The sequence below is a fragment of the Aedes aegypti genome, chromosome 3, assembly GCF_002204515.2.
Source record: "Aedes aegypti strain LVP_AGWG chromosome 3, AaegL5.0 Primary Assembly, whole genome shotgun sequence".
NCBI classification, from domain to species: Eukaryota; Metazoa; Arthropoda; class Insecta; order Diptera; family Culicidae; genus Aedes; species Aedes aegypti.
The window spans coordinates 69821288-69846442 of NC_035109.1; the positions used below are offsets into that span (position 1 = coordinate 69821288).

General features: G+C 40.9%; 1 protein-coding gene across 1 annotated transcript; it reads left to right on the forward strand.

Moving 5' to 3' along the window:
- The first annotated feature begins 93 nt into the window (after nt 1-93).
- On the forward strand, nt 94-19683 carry LOC5568786 (erythroid differentiation-related factor 1). The gene is made up of 5 exons (XM_021855400.1): nt 94-269; nt 330-1294; nt 12786-14627; nt 18504-18824; nt 18885-19683. Exons 2-5 carry the CDS (start codon nt 330-332, stop codon nt 19489-19491), a joined length of 3735 nt encoding a protein of 1244 aa, XP_021711092.1. The 5' UTR covers nt 94-269; the 3' UTR covers nt 19492-19683.
- The last annotated feature ends 5472 nt before the right edge of the window (nt 19684-25155 follow it).

Below are 25155 nucleotides of genomic sequence, written 5' to 3' on the forward strand. Positions count from 1 at the left end.
CGATTTTTTCGTCCATCGAAGCAAAACCCACTTCGCAAGCGATTCCGCTCGAATTGAAGCCGAACGCAGTTTTGTTTTGGAAACCTCGAAACCTGCGCTAAGTTGTCAAAAACAGCTGTTTCGCTCCGGTGATACGCATTATTTTTTTCTAATCGTCTCGTATTTTCTAGAAAATCGTTTCGTACTCAGCTTAAATAAGTGAAATTCTCGTTTATTCAGTGTTGTTCAACATCCTGAAATGTGTATTCCGATACACGAAATATTAAAAGGTACGTTTGGTTTGGTATTAGTTTTGAAATAACCATTAATCATCTTCGTTTCATCGCCAGATGGATGACGCCGATATTCACGTATGTTCGTCTTTGGTGGATCAGGAGAACCAAGTAGCAGCCAACGAAAAGGACCATGTTAAATCGAAGGCCATCGTACGGTTTCTGAACGTGCAGAGTACGGCTCCGTTTGCCCGGCTGAAATGTAACACGGACTTGAATTTGCCACCCTCGAACTGGTTGAGCAATTCGGCCAATTCGTATGGCCTGGGAAAGTTCCTCTCCCATCAGGGAGGCTTCAGCAGCTTCCGGATGGCGAACATGTTTCCCGATTGCGTCGGTGGAGTGGACGTAGTTTCGGATGCCGAAAACATCAAAAGGCTCCTGAAGTTGCCATATTCGAGAAAGAGCGTCATATCGATGATTGTGCACAGGATAGAGAATACTTTGCTTATTGATGAGTTCGATGTGGCCAAATATTTGCTGCGACAGGAAGACACAGAGTGGCAGTGGTTGCGCCAGTTTATATACGAACATATTCTGAACAGCCTGAGCGATAACGATAGAAAGCTGTTCATCCACAGCAAATCGAGAGAGGCTATAGCACAGAAGTACTTAACATCCAAGTTTTTGTACTACAGTTTGAAGGCGGACGAGGAAGATGGAATTGGAGAGGATTTGGGATTTGCGGAAGGCGACGATGGAGGATGCCAAGACTATAAACCTTTGCCTTTGACTGGGCCAGTGCTTCCAGAGCCGGACGAGGATGAGAATTGTCCAGATCCCGGCCAAAGGAATCACGTTTTCAATCGGAATGTGGTGTGGACTTTTGAGGACATTCGGATGTTAATCGGAACGGATATGCCAATCTTTGGAGGAGCAAATCGTCCGTGCATTAGCCTTCGGTTGCGGGATGAGACCAAGCCGATCAATGTGTTGACGGGCATAGACTATTGGCTGGATAATTTAATGTGTAACGTACCGGAAGTGGTAATGTGCTACCATTTGGATGGTATTGTACAAAGGTGAGTTCAACGTTATTCTACAATTCAGGTTTGCTCGGTCTGCGAAGAGTTTGACGACTTTCCTAATAGCTGGCATGTTCATCACTCTACCAGCTTGAAGTTAAAATATATCAAGTATAGTCGTTTGAACTTTAAATTCAAGTTCAAGCCGATATATCTGTTTCATGATCGATTATATTATTTTTTTTTTATTCTTCTTGCTTGATTAAATGAACCACTTCAATTCAAATCTCTTTCATCACTTCCTTCACCATTTGCTGCACAAAACTGAATGTATATCAAGCTTAAAGCTTGGGTTCTTCTAAATTATGGGCATGAGATTTTGAACGATGCTGAGATCTATCCCCATGTTTTTTTTACAAAATCTTTAGTAGGATTCTCGCAAGATTCTGGGTATAATTTACTCTGAAAACTTATACAGGGTTTTCACATAATGTTGAGCAGGTATCTCACAAAATCTAAGCCATGTTCTGAAAATCCAGAGATCCTCCAGTATTTTGAATCTATATAAATAAAAACGGATTGGTGTTTGTATGTCACGAAATGGCTTACGAACGGGTCAACGCATTTGAATTATTCTTTCTCCATTTTGTTCGTCAAGGGTTCCGACGTGTTTGTGTGTATAAAAATCCCAGGATATTCACCGGGAAAGTTGGAAAAACGAGAGTGCACGGAACTGTCATTTTGTATGGGACGATCCATAGCAAGGTGTTCGGTCTCACCGCAACGACTCTCTCATTGAATGATAGGCGCACTCAGCTGCAGCAGCAGCGCAGCAGTGTGTATTTAATTTGTCTCATTTCGCCCCAGCTAGCAGCAAGCAGCCCGTTTGCTTTCATGCTGTTGCTTTGGGCTGCGTGATGCTAGCTGTCGGCGCATCAATCCTTTGTAACTTTGTAACCCATTACACTCATCCGTACTACCTCTAGGATATATAAGAGGCATCTCGTTCTGTATGTAAATTAGTTGTAAGTTGTTATCGCTTCGTATAGTATCCCCCACCGAGCAGGAGCACTGCCTCGTGATAGTACAAGTCAAGAGTTCGTTACTCGTCTGCCCCTCCGGGACCAAATTAAATAATCACAACGTAGGGCCTGGTCAACCCTGGACGAAACACAAGGTTTCTATAAGGTTCTTTTAGATACCTTGATCCATAGCGTTTTCCAACAGCCTACTTGATGGCAAGACGAAGTTTGCCGGGACCACTAGTAATGAATATAAATGAATTACGGTTTCGAAAAATCTTCTGAATCAATTCGCATGAGTCTAAAGCGTAAAGCAACATATGCACTGTATCATGATTTTCCATATGCTTGGAAAATGCCCTGCTCAAGGTGTCCGGTGAGAATTATTTTCATTATAAGAATTCACTATAAAATCAATACATTAACTATTGTAATAGCTCGTATATTGTCCGGCAAAATTTCCAGGCAAAATAACTAAAGTAGTTTCATAGACAAAATATGGTTGGAATTTTTGGCGAAAAATAAGGCTTAATTCATGACATATCTTCACTAGGAGTTTCAACCGGGCTAAATTTACTTCAGATGTATGTCAGAAATTAAAAAGTCCTACATAATCGACCATCCTTTTTTATTTCCGCAAAAAAACGCTTCCTTCTATTCTGTTTAAGTATAGTCAAATTCCTCAAGGAATATCAAAGAAAGGCTTCAGAACTTTTGCTACAAATTTCTTGGAAATTAATTAAATAATATTGTGAGACTTGTTCATACTTTCAACGTGACTTCCATGAACAACTATTTCTTCTATGCCTACTCTTTATAGCCGCATGGGACGCCATTATAATCACCCCATCCATTTGAAGAAGCAAATCTCAAGTACCAGTCGATACATCGATGGAAAAATCACTATAATTCTATATCTGTAATGCACAACCCAATCATTTTTCAGCCAAAAACTCGAGATTTGCTTCTGCAAAGTTTTGATGGTGGTGGTTGGTCCCTAGTGATAAATCCTACCTCCGTTCTGGTCACGATCTTCAGATTATCGTGATTCGTCAACATTCTTATTGATAAAGTGGGGGGACAGGCTTGAAATGGGGTTTGAAAGAAAAGAATGTCAGAACAGGTATCCACCGGCGACGCCAAACGGACCAACGTAATGTGGTGTAATCTGGGATTTGTGGATTGAATACTGATATTTTTTGCCAAGCATCAATATGGGTGACTTCCGAGGATAGCGTGATTGGTATTGTAGTATGCAATAGAGTTCGGAATTGATAGACAGACTTTGAGGAAAGAAGTTTTGAACGTAAGGCAGTAGCACCTTGGATCTTGGAGGGCGTTGGTCTGGAGAGTTGGGCAGCTGTTTATGCTGGGTTACATTACGTAGAAAGTGGAATCTGTTTTGCTTCGCATAAATTATGGGAAGTATTTGAAAATGGTTTCTTGTTCAGATTGTGTAACGCAAGAAAGAATCTTTAGCTCGGCGTTATATTAGGAGGTTATTATAGTGCAGGGTCGAAGAGAGGATGAATATTTGATCACTTAAACTTTACGCTGCAAGATATTCGTAGTCGTTTTTCGTTTTTTTTTCTGATGTACAGGTATAAACAGGTATATTTAGCCTAAATAATGAACAATCATACGCGTAGAGCCTACGGGTCATGAAGTTAGGATTGAAATCAAAATAATATTGCGCATTTCTTTCACACCACAGGATTATCGCAGAAGTTTTTACATGTGCGGAGATGCCGGTAGAGGTGCGCGATTGCGTCGAGTCGGGTCGGTGTTTTCAGCGGACTCATATTTCGCAAATCGAAGAAATAGGAATACTTTGTGTTAGGGAAAGTGGAGGAGAATAAATTATGATTTATTAGAATTTTCTAATAGAGGCAGAGTTCACATGTTACTTAGGTATTTGAACGCAAATGAGAACCACATTAAATAATCGATAAACACTAATGCTCATATTTTTATATTTTTATATTTTTCATTTCATCACGGTCCTCATTGCCCGAGCGGAGTCGACAAAACTCGAGGTGGATAGAATCGACGGAACTACGATACGGAAAAGAAACAGATGAGAAACTATCGATACATTTATTCAACTATAAAAATCACGTTTTAACGTAATAACTTTATTTCTTTCTTCTCGTTCCAGCAATCCAACAGCCAAACCATTTCTACTATCTTTTCATTTCCTCTTCGTTACATTTATAGTCCTTCTGGTACTGAATCGAATGGCGCATTCCGCTTTTATTAGCGCTGTCTTTGCTGTACGTTGAGCATGGTGTCGGAGGTGGTGTGCTCTGTAGAACATCTGATGTGCTACACGGCACGCCACTTCCGACATTTTGTTTGGTGTGCGGGATGGGCAGTGCTGGTGATGAGGTGGAGGGCGCTATTCGGTTTAGTGGCAGAGGGACTATATCTATTTAATGTATCTGAAACTTGTGGGACCGCTTTAATTCCGGCGCCTGCTTGTGGAAGAACCCGGTGTGCTAAACGGTATAGAACATGTTAACGGGGGAGGCTTGCTAGGTCCTCACCCAGCCCGTGTCTAGATTGGCGGATAATTGTCTGCCAGGGTGTGGATTGAGCAATTACAATTACAATTACAAAAACTCGAGATTTGCTTCTGCAATGATGATAATTGTTAAAGTGGGACAAAAAATAGGGAAAATAACACGATCTTCCGTGTTACCTGATCCACAAACTGGTTTTAAAATATCTTCCCGGATTCAACTAAACCAAACTTTACCTTTCAAAAGTTCAAAATTTTTCCCTACTTTTTCCATAAAAAAAACATTTATTTTGTTAAACCTGTAACACTGAGATATTTTGCTGAAAGTTCTAGTAAAAATTCATCTGTGTATTCTTTCAAATAATGTTCCGAAAATTTTATTACAAATTCTTTCGCGAAGCTCATCCAAAGTCCTTCCAAAATATTTCATGTTTTTGTAATGTGTTACAAATTTCATAAATCCTGTTTTCTTCTTCCTAAAATCCCCGAATTTTACAAGAATTGTCTATCGCGCGATTTTTTGTAACGCGAGTAGTCGCGTGTTGTGCTCTGTACAACACCCTTGGTTTTGCGAATATCCCAGGAGTCTGACCGCTTAGAAAGATGACGTCTTCGGCAAATTATTGCCACCAGGCGGCGCTAGTGAGCATGAAACTTTTGTTTCGCAGATCTCAGGATCCTGACCACTTAGAAAGATGGCGTCTTCGGCAAAGTTGTTCGGTAACTCAAGGACTATCATTGTTTGAGCTAGTTGATTTTAAATTTTTGCCACCAGGCGGCGCTAGTGAGCACGAAAAATTTGTTTCGCAAATATCTCAGGTGCCTGATCACTTAGAAAGGTGGCGTATTCGGCAGAGTTGTTCAGTAGCTCAAATTCTTTATTTGTTTAACCCTCTCCCGCCCATGGTGTCTGTAGAGCACCAAAACTTTCAACCTTTGTAATTTTTAAAATAACGAAAAACAATCAATTGTTATCACACTACTTCATAGCTAAACATCTCCTCTTTCACTTCAATACCTTATTTTATGGATGTAAATACATTTAACATATTCTTTTACGAAAAAAATGTATGAAGTAATGGGTTTTACCGCCCGAAAAATATTGCATGATTTCTAAGCTTGATACAACAAAGAGGATTAATCCCCAGAGTTACACTAAAATTATTTTCCAATAGATTTACTCTTTATTTGTTCTAATATATGTTCAGAAGTGCACATTTCTGTTTCGCAATCATTGAGTTTGATGAAATTTGTATGGTGCACATATGCACCACTGGGCGCTCGGCGCACAAAATAAGTTTAGTATCGAAATGTCATCATTGTTTACACTCAACATAGTTCAGCTCAGTTCGCGAATTTTACCGAAAAATCTTTCAGAAATATGGCAAATCTTTACGAAAGTGATGCAGAGAGCGATTTTATCGGATTTGCCGATGAAGACTCAGATGCTTTGAGTGGCTTTGACGAAGTTACAGATGAGGTGGCGAAAATCTCCAGGCGTGTTCCGAAATCGATTGGATCCAGAAGTAAGTTTAAAATTATAATCGTATCGTAAGCGGTTTATCTTTACAACTATATTACAGATTCCGATACCGTGCACTTCATCATTGTCCCCGAAGGAGATGAATCGGAAGTGGAGAATTTTGATATGAGCGACGATGAAGATGAAGTAAACCAGTTGACGGTGCTTCCACTGCCGGAAAACATTGAAGTATTTGATTATACGTCTGAAGTGGATGACTCAGGTACCGACTTAGGTAAAGAAGAAGATAAGGAACGACCCAGTTCTTCTAAGAAAGATATACAGTCATCAGTCTTAACTCGATCCAAGAAAAAACGTTCTTCCCGGAAAACTGGTCAGTCTGTCCCAAAGTGGAGTAAAAACGAACATGTATCTGTGACGCCTCCGAACTGTGATAGTACGTATCCTGCACCTCCTAGAAAACCGATGACGCCTTACCAATATTTCTCGCTATTTATGGACAAAAATATTATAATCGATATAACCTCTGAGACCAACAAATATGCTGAACAAGAAACCGGTGAGGATGCATTCATAACTTGTGGTGAATTCGAGCAATATTTAGGGACAGTGTTGATAGACTCGCACTCAAATGTCAATCAATACGCTCTCCCGAGAGAGCAAACTCATTAGAGATCTGCTTCGCAAATCTCACGCTTGAGATTTAGATGCAAAATCAACTCAATCAACTCAAACCGTAAAAAATGATTCAGTCGCAAAACCCGGCCAAAACTCGTGAAACCCGAATATTGTTGTTTACGTTAGAAAGGATTACTATAATTTTAGCAGACTAACAAGAAATTATTGCCGTGTGTGAGTAGACTGTGGAAATGCGAGACAATGAGTCAAAAAGGTGAGCCAACTCATCCGTGATTTTTTGACTACTGAGTTGCGTGATTGACAACTCACGCATGAAAAATCTCAAGCGTGAGTTGTGAGAAATTGAGTTTTTCACAACACTGCTTAGGGATCTTGTTGCTAACCGGCATTGTAAAAATGCCATCTTTCCGTATGTACTGGTCTGGGGAAACAAGATACGCGCCAATAGCAGATGTTATGAGCCGGAACCGTTTTGAAGAAATAAAACGGTTCATCCACTTCAACGATAATGCCTCCATGAAGCAAAGAGGGGAACCTGGATACGATAAGCTTTTCAAAATACGTCCTTTCATTGATGCAGTAAAAGCGAATTTTCTAAAAATCGAGCCGGAACCGGAACAGAGCATTGATGAAATAATGGTTCCAACAAAAGCCAGATGCAATATTCGACAGTACAATCCCAACAAACCTCATAAGTTTGGGATCAAAATAACCGGACGGGCAGGCAAAAGTGGATTCTTACATGATTTTGAAGTTTATGAAGGGAAAACCTGCCATGGTTCTGCAAGTACATGGGGAGTTAGCGGTGATATTGTTCTAAAGTTAGTCTCTACGCTGGAACAACATAAGCACTTCCGGGTATTCGCCGATAATTGGTTTTCTTCATATGCTGTTGTTAAGGAATTACAACAACGTGGGTTCGAATATACTGGAACAATCAGAAAGAATCGCATACCAAAAGTCGTTATGAAGTCAGACGAACAACTGAAGAAAGATGGCCGTGGCTCTCATGATTCTAGGACATCTGATGATGGAATCAAGGTTGTCAAGTGGATGGATAACAAAGTTATACACTTTATTTCTACATACGGTGATATTCAGCCTACAGATATGGTAACCCAAATAAGTTTAATTTATTTGTTCACTTATTTTTTTATTTTTATTTATTTTATCGTAGGTGAAACGATGGTCTACAAGAGAAAAACAATTTGTGGACATATCTAGACCAGCAGTCGTCAAAGATTATAATCAAGCTATGGGAGGTATCGATTTAAACGACCAGTTGGTAGCCATTTATAGAACCGATATAGGCACGAAGAAGTATTACCTTCGAGTTTTTCAACACCTCTTGGACGTTTGTGTAGTGAATGCATGGCTCCTGTATCGTCGTCATTGCTCCCAAAGAGTGGATGAAGCACATATGACGTTATTAAACTTTCGAATGGATGTCGCCAGTTCCCTTATCAAATACGGGAAGCATATTGCAAAACGGCGGGGAAGGCCATCGAAAGCAGCACTAGCCGCTGAGACGAAGAAACCTAAGGTTGTGCAGGCAACACCAACGACAGATGTTCGTTATGATGGATTATCTCATTAGCGTTAGCGTTAGCGTTAGCGTAGTTACGGTATACTTCGTAGATTGGATACTAGCAACATTCATGTTTCTTTTTAATAATCTCATCCTGACTACTTTCAAGAACAAGGCAGGGGAGTATACCTTGTTCAAATCATAAACAAGAAAACTAAAAGCATGAATATCGCTATTCCCGGCCACGCCCATCTTTACCGTAACTTGGGATAGGGGAAGGAAATGTTGATGTAGCACTTACTTAATGAGAGGCCACCGACTAAGCGACACCCTCATAAGTGCTACGGAGTTGGAGGTTGGGGAAGGTATATTGTCAGGATTCGCCTAGAAAGCTGGCGATAGACCATAAATATTTGTTGTTTAAGCGTTTTCAAATTAATCTTTTGAATGCCGGCAATCAAAAGAGAAAACAATAGCTTATTTATAGTATAAATAGTATTTCGCGAAATGCTTGTCGATTGTGCAGTAATATTTTTGCTCAATAACCAGTAAAAAGCAAAACCGATCCCTCCAGGGCCATCGAATTGTATAAAATAACGATACGCGTAAAAAAATAAATCTCCGGCGACAAAAACACGCGCGAAACCGTGAGCAAAATCTATCTGACGTCGCAAAACCGAACTGTCCTGCTTGGGCTTTACGAAGCACTACCCAGCAAGACTCTCCAAAACAGGGAAAAAAAAAAACAAAATCAAAACAAAAAAATCTCCAGCAACGAAAACACTCGCGGAACCGTGAGCTAAATCTATCGGACGACGCAAAACCGAACTGTCCTGCTTGGGCTTCACGAAGCACTACCCAGCAAGACGCTCCAAAACAGGAAAAAAAAATCTCCGGCGACGAAAACATGCGCGAAACCGTGAGCCAAATCTATCGGACGACGCAAAACCGAACTGTCCTGCTTGGGCTTCACGAAGCACTACCCAGCAAAACGACGCAAAACCGAACTGTCCTGCTTGGGCTTCACGAAGCACTCTTCGTTATGATGGATTATCTCATTGGCCTGAAACTGCCAATAGGCAACGATGCCGTCAATGCAATCAACGTAATCATTTTACGTATTTCAAGTGTTCAAAATGTAAGGTCCCGCTTTGCCTGATAAAAAAGAAAGGAACTGCTTTTCGGCATACCATCAATTTCCAACGTGAACCCCTTTGACGCTTCTACAGAGCGCAGTGCAACGATGTAAATGCTACCTGTATGCATATGCAAACATTTGCTTGAAGAAAGTCTCTTTAAAGTGAGCTACGATTTATAGATATCTGCTAAATATGTTCTATAATCATCGATATTCTTGTTTGGAAAGGATTAAGTAAATACACCACATTTTTTGTTCAACAAAAGTGTTTTAAGAAAACATATCTGAAACTATACGATGAAGTCATAAAGTACTCTATGTTCCTGGTGGTGCCTCAGAGCACCACCTCATATTTGATTTTAAATTATCTAGGACACTAATTCATAGCTAAAAAACAAGGTTTTATTCTATGATTTTGCGCTAAAATGTACATTTCTATTTTTAATCATGTAAAAAAGTCATAGTAAAATTATTGATAAACAATCAACTGAACTTTTTTTTCAATAGATTTCGAAAAATTTAGCCCATTTGCCACATTGCTTGTTCGAGCACTTTTTACAAGAAAGCTTTTTTGTAGAGAAATAGTCGATCTAAGTCGAGGGAAAGAAAGAGTGAAGCAATTTTATAGAGTTTCTTCAATAAATAAATATTTCCCGTAGTGAAAATTTAAATTTAAACAAATATGATGTGCAAAATCACAAAATATAAAATCAATAAAAACCTATGCAAACTACGAAATTAGAGAAAATCACTCAGTCGCTACGTGTCTTAAACATAGGATCTTTATAGACCGATCTAGAATCAAAAAGAAACCAAAGAAGAACCGAAGACAATACGGGAAACAGAAAATAAAAGTCATTGAAAATCGAATTTAGTATTATACCCTTGATTTTACTAGAGTTTGTATCCATTGACAGATACACGTTTTTCGAACACAACTGTTGTGAGGCCGTCTTCACTGTCATGTTTTTAGACTGTTAGCTACATTCGGATTTCATTTACTTACAGGTATTCCACCAAACAGCTCGAAGATTTGCTATCGGAAAGTGAAAGTTTTCATAAGATTTTTTTTTTTCAGAAAGTCTGGCCAGATTATGTTTCTATTTTCTTTTAATTACGCAAGCATTATTCGTAACATTGCAAGTAGATATTGTTTTTTTTTTTTTTTCAAAAAAAAGATGTCTAGGAATTGTCGCAGAAACAAATTGAGGTATTTGCATTAAGTGACCTTTCGGTATTACTCTAAAAATTACATAAGATATTTCACCATACATTTTTTAGGTACTCTTCCAAAGGTTTTTTACAAATTTCTGAAAAAACCTAATTCTTCTAGGAGTTCATTAAATGATTTTTCTATCATTTTCATCAGTATTTTGTCTAAGATTTCTGTTCAGGACATCTTTATGAATTCCTCCTTTCTAAGAGTTCCTCCATTCAGGATATTTTTTAAAGATTTGAATCAGGAATTTCTCTAAGGATGCATTCAGCAACTACTCCAGAGATTCCTCTCAAGATTCCCCCATAAAATCTTTTAGGAATTTCCCAAAAAGTTCGAAAAATTTATCTAGGAATGTCTCCAGGGAATTTCCAAGGATTAGTTTTAGAAATGGTTGAAGAAACTTCTCGAAAAATCCGGAAGGCGTTTCTAAAATAAATCCTATTGTAATCTTTTATGAAACTTCTGTAGATAGAGGTTCCTTCTTCTTCTTCTTCTTGGCATTACGTTCTCACTGGAACAGAGCCTACTTCTCAGCTTAGTGTTCTTATGAGCACTTCCACAGTTATTCACTGAGAGCGTTCTTTGTCAAAGCTGCCATTTTCGCATTCGTATATAGTGTGGTAGGTACGATGATACTCTATGCCCAGAGAAGTCAAGGAAACTTCCATTACGAAAAGATCCTGGACCGACCGGGAATTGAACCCAGACACCTTCAGCATGGCTTAGCTTTGTAGCCGCGGACTCTAACCACTCGGCTAAGAAAGGCCCCTAAGAGAGGTTCCTTATAAATCTTTAAAGAATTTCCGAAAAAAATGTAAATTTCTGATACATTTTTTAGCTAAATTTCTAAGGTATTTATTGAAAAATAATTGATCGAATCCCTTAATAATATCTTGAAGGAATTTCGAAAAGAATTTCTAGAAACAAAAAAACGTCGAGTGCAATCCCGTAGAAAAGTTGCATAGATTGGAATAAATACTGTAGTATTTGCTGGTGTGAAACCATAAATGAATTTATATTAAATCGAGAAATGTTTGGAAGAACTGCAAGAGGAAACCCTACTCCTCGAAAAAAGTAATTCACTTAAAAAACTTTTGTGGATTTTCTTCTGAGGACTGTAGAAATCTTAGAGTAACTACTGTAAAAATCGTAATTCCTGGAGGTTGTTGCGTTGGATTTCCTGGAGCAAATTGGGATGGGATTGCCGTAGCAGCTCCTGAAAGTATTTCCAGAATAAATCTCTGAATAAATCACTAAAAGAATTTCTGAAGCTTTGCCTCGAATGATCAGAAAAAAAAACCTGAAGAGTAATCGCGTAAGTTTCTCTGGAGTCCCTAGAATTATTAAATTTACTGCAAGGATAAAGAAAATAGTTACCATAAAGTGCCCTAATCTCGCGCATTTGGTCCAAAACTATTTAAGAAAATTTTGATGTTTGCCCAAACTGTTATCTGTATACTGTAGGAATACATAACAAACTCTGAGAACTTTATATATAAAACGCTAGATATCATTCGCACAGGTACGATTTATAAAAGTCTAAGGTACTACAGTGAAACCTCCATGAGTCGATATTGAAGGGACCATCGACTCATGGAAATATCGAGTCATGGAACAGCAATCCTTTGGAAAGCTGTTTGAAGGGACCATCATAGTAACCATGAAATTTTGTTTCCAGTATGGTTCCATGAGTCGATATCGAGTCATGGAACATCGACTCATGGAGGGATCACTGTATTTATAAACAAAAAACTGAGCTAGATTTTGAAGTAATCCTGGCACAATTTTCACAGAATCGTAGGCAAGTTCATTATTGAACCCTGAAAAACATTTTTACTGAGGAGGATGCTCAGCACCAATAATTCTTTTCCGTTTATTTCTAAACTAATTGACTTTCGTTCACTTGTACGATAATGTAGGTTCGAAAAGTTTGGGCAGGCCTGTTCTACTTAAAGTACTAAAGTACCATATAAATAAAAAAACCTTTTTTTGTTGCAGATATGAGCTTATCAAAACTGAGGATCTACCCCATTTAGAGGATTCCAAATTCTCCCCGAAAGTTATACGTAACGTAGCGCAGAACATTCTATCTTTCTTGAAAGCCAACGCCACTAAGGCAGGTCATACGTATTGGTTGTTCAAAGCGAAAAATGACGACGTCGTTAAGCTGTACGATTTGACCACACTGTGTCAAAATAATGCTGCCGGTGAGGCGCAACCCGAAGAGGAAGAGTCCAATGAAGCTGTCCAGAACAATCAGAATCCTTTCACGATCCCGGTGGCAATGTTACTGTACACCGTGGCACGAAACATGAAAAATTCACCGGAAGGAATCTCCGCTACGAAAGCCGGTGCTATCAAGACTCTCTTGGACAATTGCATTACTCTACTGCCGAAGGAAAAGTATCCCCAAATAGTAACATCGTCGCATTACATTCTGTCCGATTTATACATCCCAGCAGAAACGGATCCCGGTTCGCCCAAGTTTAATACTGTTATTGAAGATGACGATGATGAGTCTAGTTCTCTCTTCGGAGATCAAACAGCTAGTGCCACTCCTCGACAAGAAGAATACGCTGACGATGAACACACAAGTAATCGCCTTGAAGCTGCCATCAAAAGTATTGAAGAAACGCTACAGGAATACAACGGAAGCGACAGTTGGAGATACAACTCAAGACCTCCACCTCTGGTAGGAGGAGTCGAGGAGAGATGCGTTAATGCTCTTCAGCACATAGCAGACGGTCTGAGTTGTTTGCAATACTTCGATAGTAGTGAGGAGCAGAAGACTAAAGAAAAAGAGAAAGCCGAAGAGAAACGAAAAATCTTCCACGAAGAAACACATCAAAACATGGCCAAATCTGAGGACGCCATTCCACTACCATACAGTCCATTGAAGCCGGAACCGAAGTTGGCTAATCCCAGCGAGTCGATTCCGATGGGTTGGAAAGGTGAGTCAGAAGTTGAATCATCCAAGAAAGGTGCGAAGAAAAAGTCCAAACGCAAGGTTGAGAAGAAACGAGTTGTGGTGGATGGAACGACTTCGGAAGTCGATGCGAGATCATTGCTGTTGAAGGGAGAGATAGGTGTGATCAAATCGTGGAACGTACATCTGAAGATTCTGCTGTTTGAGAAGGCTTGCCTCACATATGCGACACTGGCCGAATTATACTACGCTGAAGAGCGGTATGGGACAACTCTTCGCTTTATCTACGCAGCCGTTCGATGCCAACAGGTTGTTACCAAATACATATCCTGCGTATCAACTCAAAGGGGCCTTTTGCTGGGTCGGATAGGGGATTGCTTTTTCCAGATGGCCAAGAAATGGGATAGTATTGAGCAGTATCTCAAGGAGTTTGAAGAGGAGAACCGTGTAGATCAACTGATTATGGACGAGCTGGTAAAAGATATCGGCATCGACGTGGAGCAGTCGCTGCCTCTGCCCACTGCAAATGTGGAACAGCTGATGATAACAAGTTGTGGATGTTACGAAACGGCTGTGGCATGTGCTTCAAAAGATGCGAAGGAGGAACTTAATCGTAGATTGGGAAGTGTGCGGAACGAACTTGGCGTTAAGTACATGCATTGGGCTCAGGAAGAGTATCAGAAGTTTTGGGAGCTGCCAGCAGAGGAAATTGAAGTTTATGAAAAGGCGGCCAAGGAGAAGGACTGCAAGGTTGAACCGCTGTATCAAGTTTTGGCAAAGAAATCGTATGACTCATTGCAGAAAGGAGTTGCCCTGTTTGAAGCGGTTAACGATCCCACTAACTTGGCGTTTTTGCTCTGTAATATGGGACGTTTTATGCGGTTTAGGGCGCATATCCATTTGGTTGGTGAAAGGTAAGTAAACCAATTCATTTTTTTAAATTATGTTCTCAGATTATCCTCTATCCGTATACTGACTGACATTCTAAAATAAGTTTGTGGTCCAAATTACAACCAATTTCGTGGATGGATTATTTCGAAGATTCAATATCTAAGCACGAATACACTCCAACCTCTTTTTACGACCGTTTTTTACCGACGGTTCTTTTTCCGACCACTTTTTTACGACCGAAATTCAGATTAACGACCGTTTTTATAAATGATCATTATCTTAAAAAGTATTCAGAATAGAGGATCATGATGTTCAGCAAAATTGTTCAGTAGTTCAAGGGCTAACATATGGTGTTCATTGAATTGCGGAATTCTGTCACTAGGTGGCGTTAGTGAGCATAGAAATTTTGTTTTGCGGATATCTCAGGATCCTGACCACTTAGAAAGATGGCGTCTTCGGCAAAGTTGTTCAGTAGCTCAAGGACTATCATTATAAAAGCTATGATATTCAAAATTCCGCCACCAGGCCTCGCTAGTGTGCATAGCATTTTTGTTTTGCGGATAGCTCTGGATTACGACTATTCAGAAAGGTGGCGTCTTCGGCAAAGTTGTTCATCAGCTCAAGGACTATCATTATAAAAGCTTTAAGATTCAAAATGTTGCCACCAGGTGGCGCTAGTGAGCATGAAACTTTTTTTGCGCATATATCAGGATCCATGGCGTCTTGGGCAAAGTTGAGCTACTCTACAAGTTTAGCGAAGACTCCATCTTTCTTAGTGGTCAGGATCCTGAGATATCCGGAAAACAAATGTTTCATGCTCACTAGCGCCGCCTGGTGGCAAAATTTTGACTGCGGTAAACGCGCAGCTATTCAGCAAGACCAAGCTGAGGGTCGTGGGTTCGAATCCCACTGGTCGAGGATCTTTCCGGGTTGGAAATTTTCTCGACTCCCAAGGCATAGAGTATCTTCGTACCTGCCACACGATATACAAATGCAAAATTGGTCAATAGGCAAAGAAAGCTCTCAGTTAATAACTGTGGAAGTGCTCATAAGAACACTAAGCTGAGAAAGCAGGATTTTTCCCAGTTGGGACGTAACGCCAGAAAGAAGAAGAAGAAGAAGAAATTTACAATTTATCGTAAACTTTGCAGTAGGATTTATTAACGATTGCTTGATTTTATGATTCCAGGCACCCATTACGGGCACCCGGTTTCTCCAAAAATAACATGTATTGTCCCGCGTGAACGGCAAATTTGAGTTCTTGTCATGATAGGAAATCTAGTTCTACTAGTCATGGATATCGCCATTGTAAAAAACATTCAAATCATGTGTAAAAGACTTTGCTATTGAACCAAAGTAAATCCTTCACAGAATCACAAGTTTAACACGTCATTTCACCTTGCAATTTGACACGACAGATCCACGTTGAAAATAATTAGGGTCGAACGTGTGGATTATTTTCAGTGTAGCGCTTGAGTTACTGAGCAACTTTGCCGAAGGCGCCATCTTTCTAAGTGGCCTGTGATATCCGCAAAACAAAAGTTTCATGCTCACTAAGGTGGCGTTAGAGCTGGCAAAATTTTGAATATCATAGCTTCTTTTATAATGATAGTCCTTGAGCTACAGAACAACTTTGCCGAAGACACCATCTTTCTAAGTGGTCAGGATCCTGAGCTATCCGGAAAACAAATAATCTATGCTCACTAGCGCCGCCTGGTGGTCAAATCTCGAATCTCTTGGCTTTTATAATGATAGTCCTTGAGCTACTGAACAACTTTGCCGAAGACGCCATCTTTCTAAGTGGCCAGGATCCTGAGCTATCCGCAAAACAAGAATTCTATGCTCACTAGCGCCGCTTGGTGGCAAAATTTCGAATCTCATAACTTTTATAATGATAGCGCTTGAGCTACAGAACAACTTTGCCGAAGGCGCCATCTTTCTCAGTGGCCAGGATCCTGAGATATCCGCAAAACAAAAATTCTATCCTCACTAGCGCCGCCTGGTGGCAAAATCTCGAATCTCTTGACTAGAATAATGATAGCGCTTGAGCTACTGAACAACTTTGCCGAAGAGGCCATCTTTCTAAGTGGTAAGGATCCTGAGCTATCCGGAAAACAAATAAACTATGCTCACTAGCGCCGCCTGGTGGCCAAATCTCGAATCTCTTGGCTTTTATAATGATAGTCCTTGAGCTACTGAACAACTTTGCTGAAGGCGCCACCTTTATAAGTGGCCAGGGTCCTGAGCTATCCGCAAAACAAAAATTCTATGCTCACTAGCGCTGCTTGGTGGCAAAATTTCGAATCTCTTGGCTAGAATAATGATAGTCCTTGAGCTACTGAACAACTTTGCCGAAGACGCCATCTTTTTAAGTGGTCAGGATCCTGAGATATCCGCAAAACAATAGTTGCATGCACACTTGAACTGCCTGGTGGCGCAATTTCACTAATTCTATGCTCACTAGCGCTGCTTGGTGGCAAAATTTCGAATCTCTTGGCTAGAATAATGATAGTCCTTGAGCTACTGAACAACTTTGCCGAAGACGCCATCTTTTTAAGTGGTCAGGATCCTGAGATATCCGCAAAACAATAGTTGCATGCACACTTGTACTGCCTGGTGGCGCAATTTCACTAATTCTATGCTCACTAGCGCTGCTTGGTGGCAAAATTTCGAATCTCTTGGCTAGAATAATGATAGTCCTTGAGCTACTGAACAACTTTGCCGAAGACGCCATCTTTTTAAGTGGTCAGGATCCTGAGATATCCGCAAAACAATAGTTGCATGCACACTTGTACTGCCTGGTGGCGCAATTTCACTAATTCTATGCTCACTAGCGCTGCTTGGTGGCAAAATTTCGAATCTCTTGGCTAGAATAATGATAGTCCTTGAGCTACTGAACAACTTTGCCGAAGACGCCATCTTTTTAAGTGGTCAGGATCCTGAGATATGCGCAAAACAATAGTTGCATGCACACTTGTACTGCCTGGTGGCGCAATTTCACTTACAGTGTTGCCAGCTACGAAAAAAATTTTGAATCCTTCATGAAAAACTGGATTACAGTTGAAGAGTATTGCTATGTTGCTAATCATCATATTTGTCTGTTCCGCCCAAGTTTGATGGTTTTGATCTTTACTTTATTCTTCTTAAACAGTGTTGCCAGCCACATGTACATTTGTGATTCGGCCGACTGTATGGCACGCAACACTTCCTTCAACTTTGGTGAACATTCGGTATCGTTATCTTTAATTTTTTTTGGTATTTGCAAATCACACCCCCTAAAATTGGCTCTTTTGATAACAATCGATCAGTGTTGCCATCTTTTACCAAAATATGAAAACTTGAACGGCCATTTTGGAAAGTTCTCATTCCATGCTTCAACTTTGCCGAAGATCTCGAATCAGTATTTTCGCATCTAGACGTTGCATTTTTCAATAACATAATTATAATCCTGATTTTTTTTACGACCGATTTTTTTACGACCCCCCGATAACGGTCGTAAAAAGAGGTTGGGGTGTACAACATTATTGTTATGTTTATATACATTGTATATTATATTAAAACATGTATGTTGCGATATAAAAAGTTGGTAATTCGAAAATCTATATGGGTTATGCTTTTATGGGTAGTAAAGCTTTCGTATTGTTATTAAAAAAGTTTTAACTACGTTTGTGCTTAGTTATTATTTTTTTTTTAATTTACGAAATAGTACAAAAACACAAAATTGGTTATATATGTACACCTTATCTCAATAAACTTTGCTGAAATTTAGATCAGAGTCTTCCTTTGGGATGTCATATAAAAAACGAGAATGGACTCAAACAAACCGAGAACTTTTTGTAAATGTATACACAAATCGACCTATATTTGATTTTGTAATAACGGTACATTTCTTGTTCCAGTCGAAATAATGTTCACCTGCAGAAAAAGTTCTACCACGAAGCATTCGCGTACTATCAAAGAGCACTGGGAGTACTTGGATCGCGGAAGGAAAATCCAGATTTGTGGTCGCTGGTAACGTGGGAACTGTCGACAGCAACCTTTAACCTTGCCAAGCAACTGCAGGACTACAGCGGAGCGGACAGTGACAATACTCAAAGTTCCGAAGAGGTAGAACAAGAAGTGGTGGAGATGCTCCAAAAAGCCTTGAAGATCTGCGACCAGGAAAACAACGGACCACGGCAGGTTCTCTATTTGTTCCGGGCGGCGCTGATTCACCACAGGTATTTACCTATTACTATTCATTCAAATCTATGTTACTAACTTCCTTGTATTCCAAACAGAATCGCCTCATACTATCACTTCTCCTTCCGATCGACGGCCGAGGAACATCGGCGCAAAACTGTCCTGCAGCTCTGCAAGCTACACTACGAAAAAGCGGTGAAAATCTTCGAAAGCCTCAACGAGCCCCAAGAATATCTGCAAATTCAGATGGAGCGTATCGCATTGCAGGAATATCAATGTGAGCTGGCTCAGGCAATTCCGGTCAAATTGCGCCATCTGCAGCAAGCGCTAGATCTTTGCAAACAATGTCAACCCACGATCGAGTACCTTTCGACGACAAAATCGTACACGACCAGCGCTACGAGCAACAGCTTCAACTGTGAGGAAATACAGAAATTGCTCGACCTACTCGAGAAACGTCTGCAGGTCATACTGAAAACATTGGTCAAACTGTGCATGCTTTCGGTGAACAGTGCCGGCAAAAAATCCGACAGCGATCGAATGGTCAACCACTACAAGGAGCTGTTCCGAATTACCCTCCAAAAGCGACCGGCCAACACGGCCGAGGATGTCGCCAACGGATCGAATAATGTGATTAAGGAGTATGCCTTACATCTAGCGAGTATGCTGCGGAAAATTTGTGATTTGGATACGATTGAAAGTTAAATGACAACCGTTTGTTCTTGTTTTATGTCCATGCTTTTCGCTATCGCAGTTTCAATAACTGAGATCCAAATAAGACCCTTTTATAGCTCCTACAGGCTATTATCAAAACAAAAAAATCTAGACCTAAAAAACACAAAAAAAAGCAGTTGAATAAATACCTATCTTTAGATTTGTTTTCAACACATGAGATGAGATATACTTGCTTTTTATTTGTCCTCAACCGTGACTAACACGTTGCCAGAAATTGTTCGCGCAAGGCCAGAAACGAAAACAAAAGTCAAGGGAGAGCAAAACAACATTTTGGGGAAAATTTCCTAACGTATCGTTTACTGACTACGATTTGCGTAGATAGAGAGAGAGGCCGGTGGATCTGAGGTGCCGATGACCTGCATTTTCCCATGAACACGAGAGAACGATGTTAAGTTATATCAGCATGCGATGTAGTTGTTGTTGTTGCTTGTGCTATGTTGCTGTTGGTCATCGTATGAACAAATTTAGAACGCTGTTCGTTGCGTCGTGTCGTAAAGAGTTTATGAATGGGCAAGGTCGCGTGCTGGGGTTTTGCGCTTAGCAATTTTTATTTTGTACGGCGGATAGTATGCTGAAAGGCTTTGTAATCTAAAAAAAAAATTGAAATACTGACTAGGGGGCGTCCACAAATTACTTAACGCTCTAGGGGGTGGGGGGGAGTAGGCTCAAGCGTTACGGCTCATATTTGATTTTTTGTGTAGCTAACAAAAAAAAAAAAACTATTTGAAATAGTTTCAATTTCACCAGGCTCTTCTTCTGTAATAGATGTGATAGGGAAATTTTTTATTTTTTTTTCTGGAACATATTTGAATTTTCGTGTAGCGAAAAAACGATTTGAAATTGTTTCAATTTCACCAGGCTCTTCTTCAGTGATAGGTTGATCGTATAAAAATATAAAATATACAACTTGTTGTATTATACGTTAAATTAGATCCAGAAATTAGTAGGTTAAAAAATAATACAATTTATCAAAAGTTTTTCAAAAATACAAAGATGTTTCGAAAGTTGTATAAAACTTTCCTAAGATGCGTGTTATGGCCCAAGGTTCAAGCCAAACATAAAATCATTTCGATTTGCTAAGAAAAAACACACAAAATTCCAAAAAGTACCCCGTCTAAAGGTGGGATTGGCTATTAGAGGGTTGATCATGTTCAAAAAATGTTTAGTTGATTTGGAGTAACATTGATCGGCAATTAAAAAATGTCCGGTAATCTTTGAAATACCGATTCAAACAAAATTCGGGACTCCTAAAGGCAAAACTCTTAGAAGTTGTATACCTTTTAAATTATTTTAAAATTGAAAGACTCGTAGAACACGCCTGAAAGTTTGCAATTTTCTATGAAAATTCTGCATTTTTTTACAATTCTGCAATTTTGCTGAATTGAACTTTCTTATTAAAATTTATATACGAAATCTTCGATAGTTTTCATTTATTTCATGCCATATTTCTCTTTCCTCAGTTCTGAACCACGCTCGCCAAATCTTTGTGCACTTGATCCTCCAGCCTAGCTCGCCGCGCTCCCTGTTTTCAAATATCAATCCTATCCGAACTGAACACAATCATCTTTGCAAGGTTGTCGTCCGACATTCTTGCAACAAGCCCTGCCCATTGTACCCTTCCAGCTTTCGCTACCTTTTGAATACTGGGTTCGCCGTAGAGTTGGACGATTTTGTATGTTCATTTTCTATAACTACAAAATGTTTTATTGCATACCACCGAAGATCATCCTGGTAAATGGCTCGGCATGGCGTACCATTGGTACCTCACGTACCTGAAGGAATAAAATAGACCCCTCTGCGTGGTCCTTAGCCTCCTGCCCAGCAACTCCTATCCCTATCTCCTCGCGGTATTGGCCGGAGTACGAGTGACCTTAGGGAAGATAGGGTAATCAACCCTGGTGGGAACTCTGGTCGTATGCTGACAGGGAAGGGGGGTTTGCTTTTGTTTCTGCAAACCTGGAGCGTCTGTACTCCATGTTAGGAGCGGCTCACAACGGCGTCTGTCAGATGCGGCTGATCATCGTCCGAGTGCCAGAGAAGGACACTAAGCTAAACTGTGCACTATGGCCCTCCGAACATTTAGGGGGAATGGGCCTCCGGAAATCTAGGGGATTAGTGTCAGGCCCTGCAAGCCAGCCGTAAAAAAATCAAGCAACAAATCAACTAGAGAATACGAACCGGGACAATCGGCGAAGACCACAGTGACGTAAAGGGACTAGCGATTAGAAGCTCGGTACGTGGAATTGTAAATCTCTCAAATTCATCGGGAGCACACGCATACTCGCCGACGTGCTGAAGAACCGCGGATGCGGCATCGTAGCGTTGTAGGAAGTGTGTTGGAAGGGATCAATGGTGCAAACGTTTAGAGGTAACCATACCATCTACCAGTGGTGCGGCAACACACACGAGCTGGGATCAACTTTTATAGTGATGGGTGGTATGCAGAGGCGCGTGATAGGGTGGTGGCCGATCAATGAGAGAATGTGCAAGTTGAGACTCAAAGGCCGGTTCTTCAACTTCAGCATAATAAACGTGCACAGCTCTCATTCCGGAAGCACTGATGATAATAAAGACACTTTTAACGCGTAGCTCGAACGCGAGTACGACAGCTGCCCAAGCCATGACGTCAAAATCATCATAGGCAGCGTCCATAAATGACATAGCAATTTTTGACACCCCCTTCCCCATCGTAGCCTATTTTCCCATACCTAATAAATGATTCGTAGCAAAATCGTAGACTCCCACCTCCCCCCTAAAATGCTACGTCATTTATGGACAGTCCCATAGGAGATCTAAACGCTCAGGTTGGCCAGGAGAAGGAGTTCAGACCGACTATTGGAAAGTTTAGCGCATACCGGCTGACGAACGAAAACGGCTTACGACTAAGTGATTTCGCCGCCTCCAAGAATATGGCCATTCGTAGTACCAACTTCCATACCGATATACCTGGAGATCACCACAGCAGACAGAATCACAAAGCGACCACGTTCTGATTGATGAACGGCGCTTCTCCGACATTATCGACGTCAGGACCTATCGTGGCGCTAACATCGACTCTAACCACTATCTGGTGATGGTTCAACTGCGCCCAAAACTCTCCGTCGTTAACAACGGTATGACCTAGAGCGGCTCAAGCAACCAGATATCGCAGCGGCATACGCGCAGCACCTCGAGACTGCATTACCGGAAGAGGGTAAGTCACTCCTGAGGACTGCTGGACAACAGTGAAGGCAGCCATCAACAATGCAGCTGAGAGCAACGTCGGGTACGTGGGACGGAGTCAACGGAACGATTGTTTGGACGAGGAATGTAAGCAGATTCTGGAGGAGAAGAATGCAGCGCGGGCGGTCATTCTGCAGCTAGGGACCCGACAGAAAGTGGAGCGTTATAGACGGAAACGGCAGCAGCAGACCCGCCTCTTTCGGGAGAAAAAACGCCGCCTGGAGGAGACGGAGTGCGAGGAGATGGAACAACTGTGCCGGTCTCAAGAAACATGTAAGTTTTTTCAGAAGCTCAACGCATCCCGCAACGGCTTCGTGCCGCGAGCCGAGATGTGCAGGGATAATGATGGGAGCATTTTGACGAACGAGCGTGAGGTAAATGAATGGTGGAAGCAGCACTTCGACCAGCGCCTGAATGGCGCTGAGAACACAGGTAATCAAGGACGGGACAAAGGAGGATATGCCTTCATCAGTACTGCGGACGATGGAAACAATCAGCCCCCACTTTGAGGGAGGTTAAGGATGCCATTCATCAGCTTAAGAACAATAAAGCTGCTGGTAAGAATGCTATCGGAGCTGAACTCAAAAAAAATGGGCCTCGAGAGGCTGGCAATTTGTCTGCACCGGCTGATAGGCACAATCTGGGAAACAGAAAAGCTATCGGAGGAGTGGAAGGAAGGGGTAATATCCCCCCATCTACAAGAAAGGCGACAAATTAGATTTTGAGAACTTTCCAGCGAACACCATTCTTAACGCGGCCTACAAAGTATTATCCCAGATCATCTTTCGTTGTCTGTCACCTGTAGTAAACGAGTTCATGGGAAGTTATCAAGCCGGCTTCGTTGACGGCCGATCGACAACGGACCAGATCTTTACTGTACTGCAAATCCTCCAAATATGTCATTGTGATTCAGAGGCGCCATACGATAGTATCGACCGCGTAGAGCTATGAAAAATCATGGACGAGAACAGCTTTCCCGGGAAGCTCACGAGACTGATAAGAGCGACGATGGAAGGTGTGCAAAATTGTGTGAAAGTTTCAGGCGTACACTCCAGTTCGTTTGGATCCCGCCGGGGACTACGACAAGGTGATGGACTCTCGTGCCTGTTGTTCAATATTGCGCTAGAAGGTGTTATGCGGAGAGCCGGGCTTAACAGCCGGGGCACGATTTTTACGAGATCCAGTCAATTTGTTTGCTTGGCGGATGATATGGACATTGCCGGCCGAACATTTGAAAAGGTGGCAAACCTGTACACCTGCCTGAAACGAGAGGCACCAACATGTGGACAGGTGGTGAATGCGTCCAAGACAAAGTACATGCTAGCAGGTGGGGCCGAGCGCGACAGCGCGTGTTACGATAGAGACGATCTGAGACGAGACTCGCGAAGACGGTCTTCTTTTTCTGTGATTGCTGAGTTTTTTTCTTATTCAACTTTGTGTTTATACCAATTATGCGCAAGCCGTTCAAACCCTCACATGAACCTCTCAGCAAAAAATGATTGAGTTTGCATCACATCGAATCATAAATAACCGTTTGAGTGAAATTTCATACCAGCAAACGTAGTAGACATTAGAAATAATTAATCTTCTGCTTAGATTTATCAGCAACTTTGGAAAAAATTGCTCCGCTGACTGAGGTTTTTCATAACAGTTTACTTTGAACACAATACTTTTCACTTTTTCAGCCATAAAAACGGTGGGCAGCATTTGACGTTTCGTGAGAGGGGAGTCTGGGCTGCATATGACGTTGATATCCTCTTCGCGATTCTCTCTCAGGAGACGATCTATCCGCAAAAAATAGCACATATCGTTTTTATCGAAAAATGTTCGTTTTATTCCATAGTCCAATCTACTGGTACCGGCACCCTAACTAAAAAAATGAAATAAATGAATGAACATCCATTAATTACATCACGCCAATTTTGAGGGTTTCCGACCCCACTCTCTCCTATACATATTACAGGGCTGGTAGCAGTCAGACAGCAAAATAATAGTGACTTTAGTGACCAAAATGATCAAAAAAGTGACCAAAAAGTGACTTGAAAACTACAAGTGTTAGTCATAAAAATGGCTACAAAATAAAATACATTCTACGTGTATATTCACCGCTCTACTAGCACCATCAATTTCTTCCAACAAAAAGGTTTTCATATTGCGATAAGTTTTTTGTTTTTTTTTGGGCACCATTTTTTTACAAGTTTAAAGAAAACATTTCTATTTTTGGAATAAGTGTCGATTTTATTGATTGGTTGTCTGGATCCAGTGATATTCCCAAATTCCTTGGGGGACCAACGCGTAGCCCACGGTAATATCTCAGGCTACAGATTTTTTTTCTCGTGTTCGGTTGTTCATTTTTTGAAACAATTTATGATAATGTCTTAAGAAATGAAACGATTTGGTGCAACCGTTTTT

Excerpts from the sequence above, each read along its gene's own strand:
- LOC5568786 (XM_021855400.1), top strand. The coding sequence starts at position 330 with ATGGATGACGCCGATATTCACGTATGTTCGTCTTTGGTGGATCAGGAG. Across the intron at positions 1,295-12,785 it reads TTGGATGGTATTGTACAAAG|ATATGAGCTTATCAAAACTG; the intron begins GTGAGTTCAACG and ends TTTTTGTTGCAG. Across the intron at positions 18,825-18,884 it reads GCGGCGCTGATTCACCACAG|AATCGCCTCATACTATCACT; the intron begins GTATTTACCTAT and ends TATTCCAAACAG.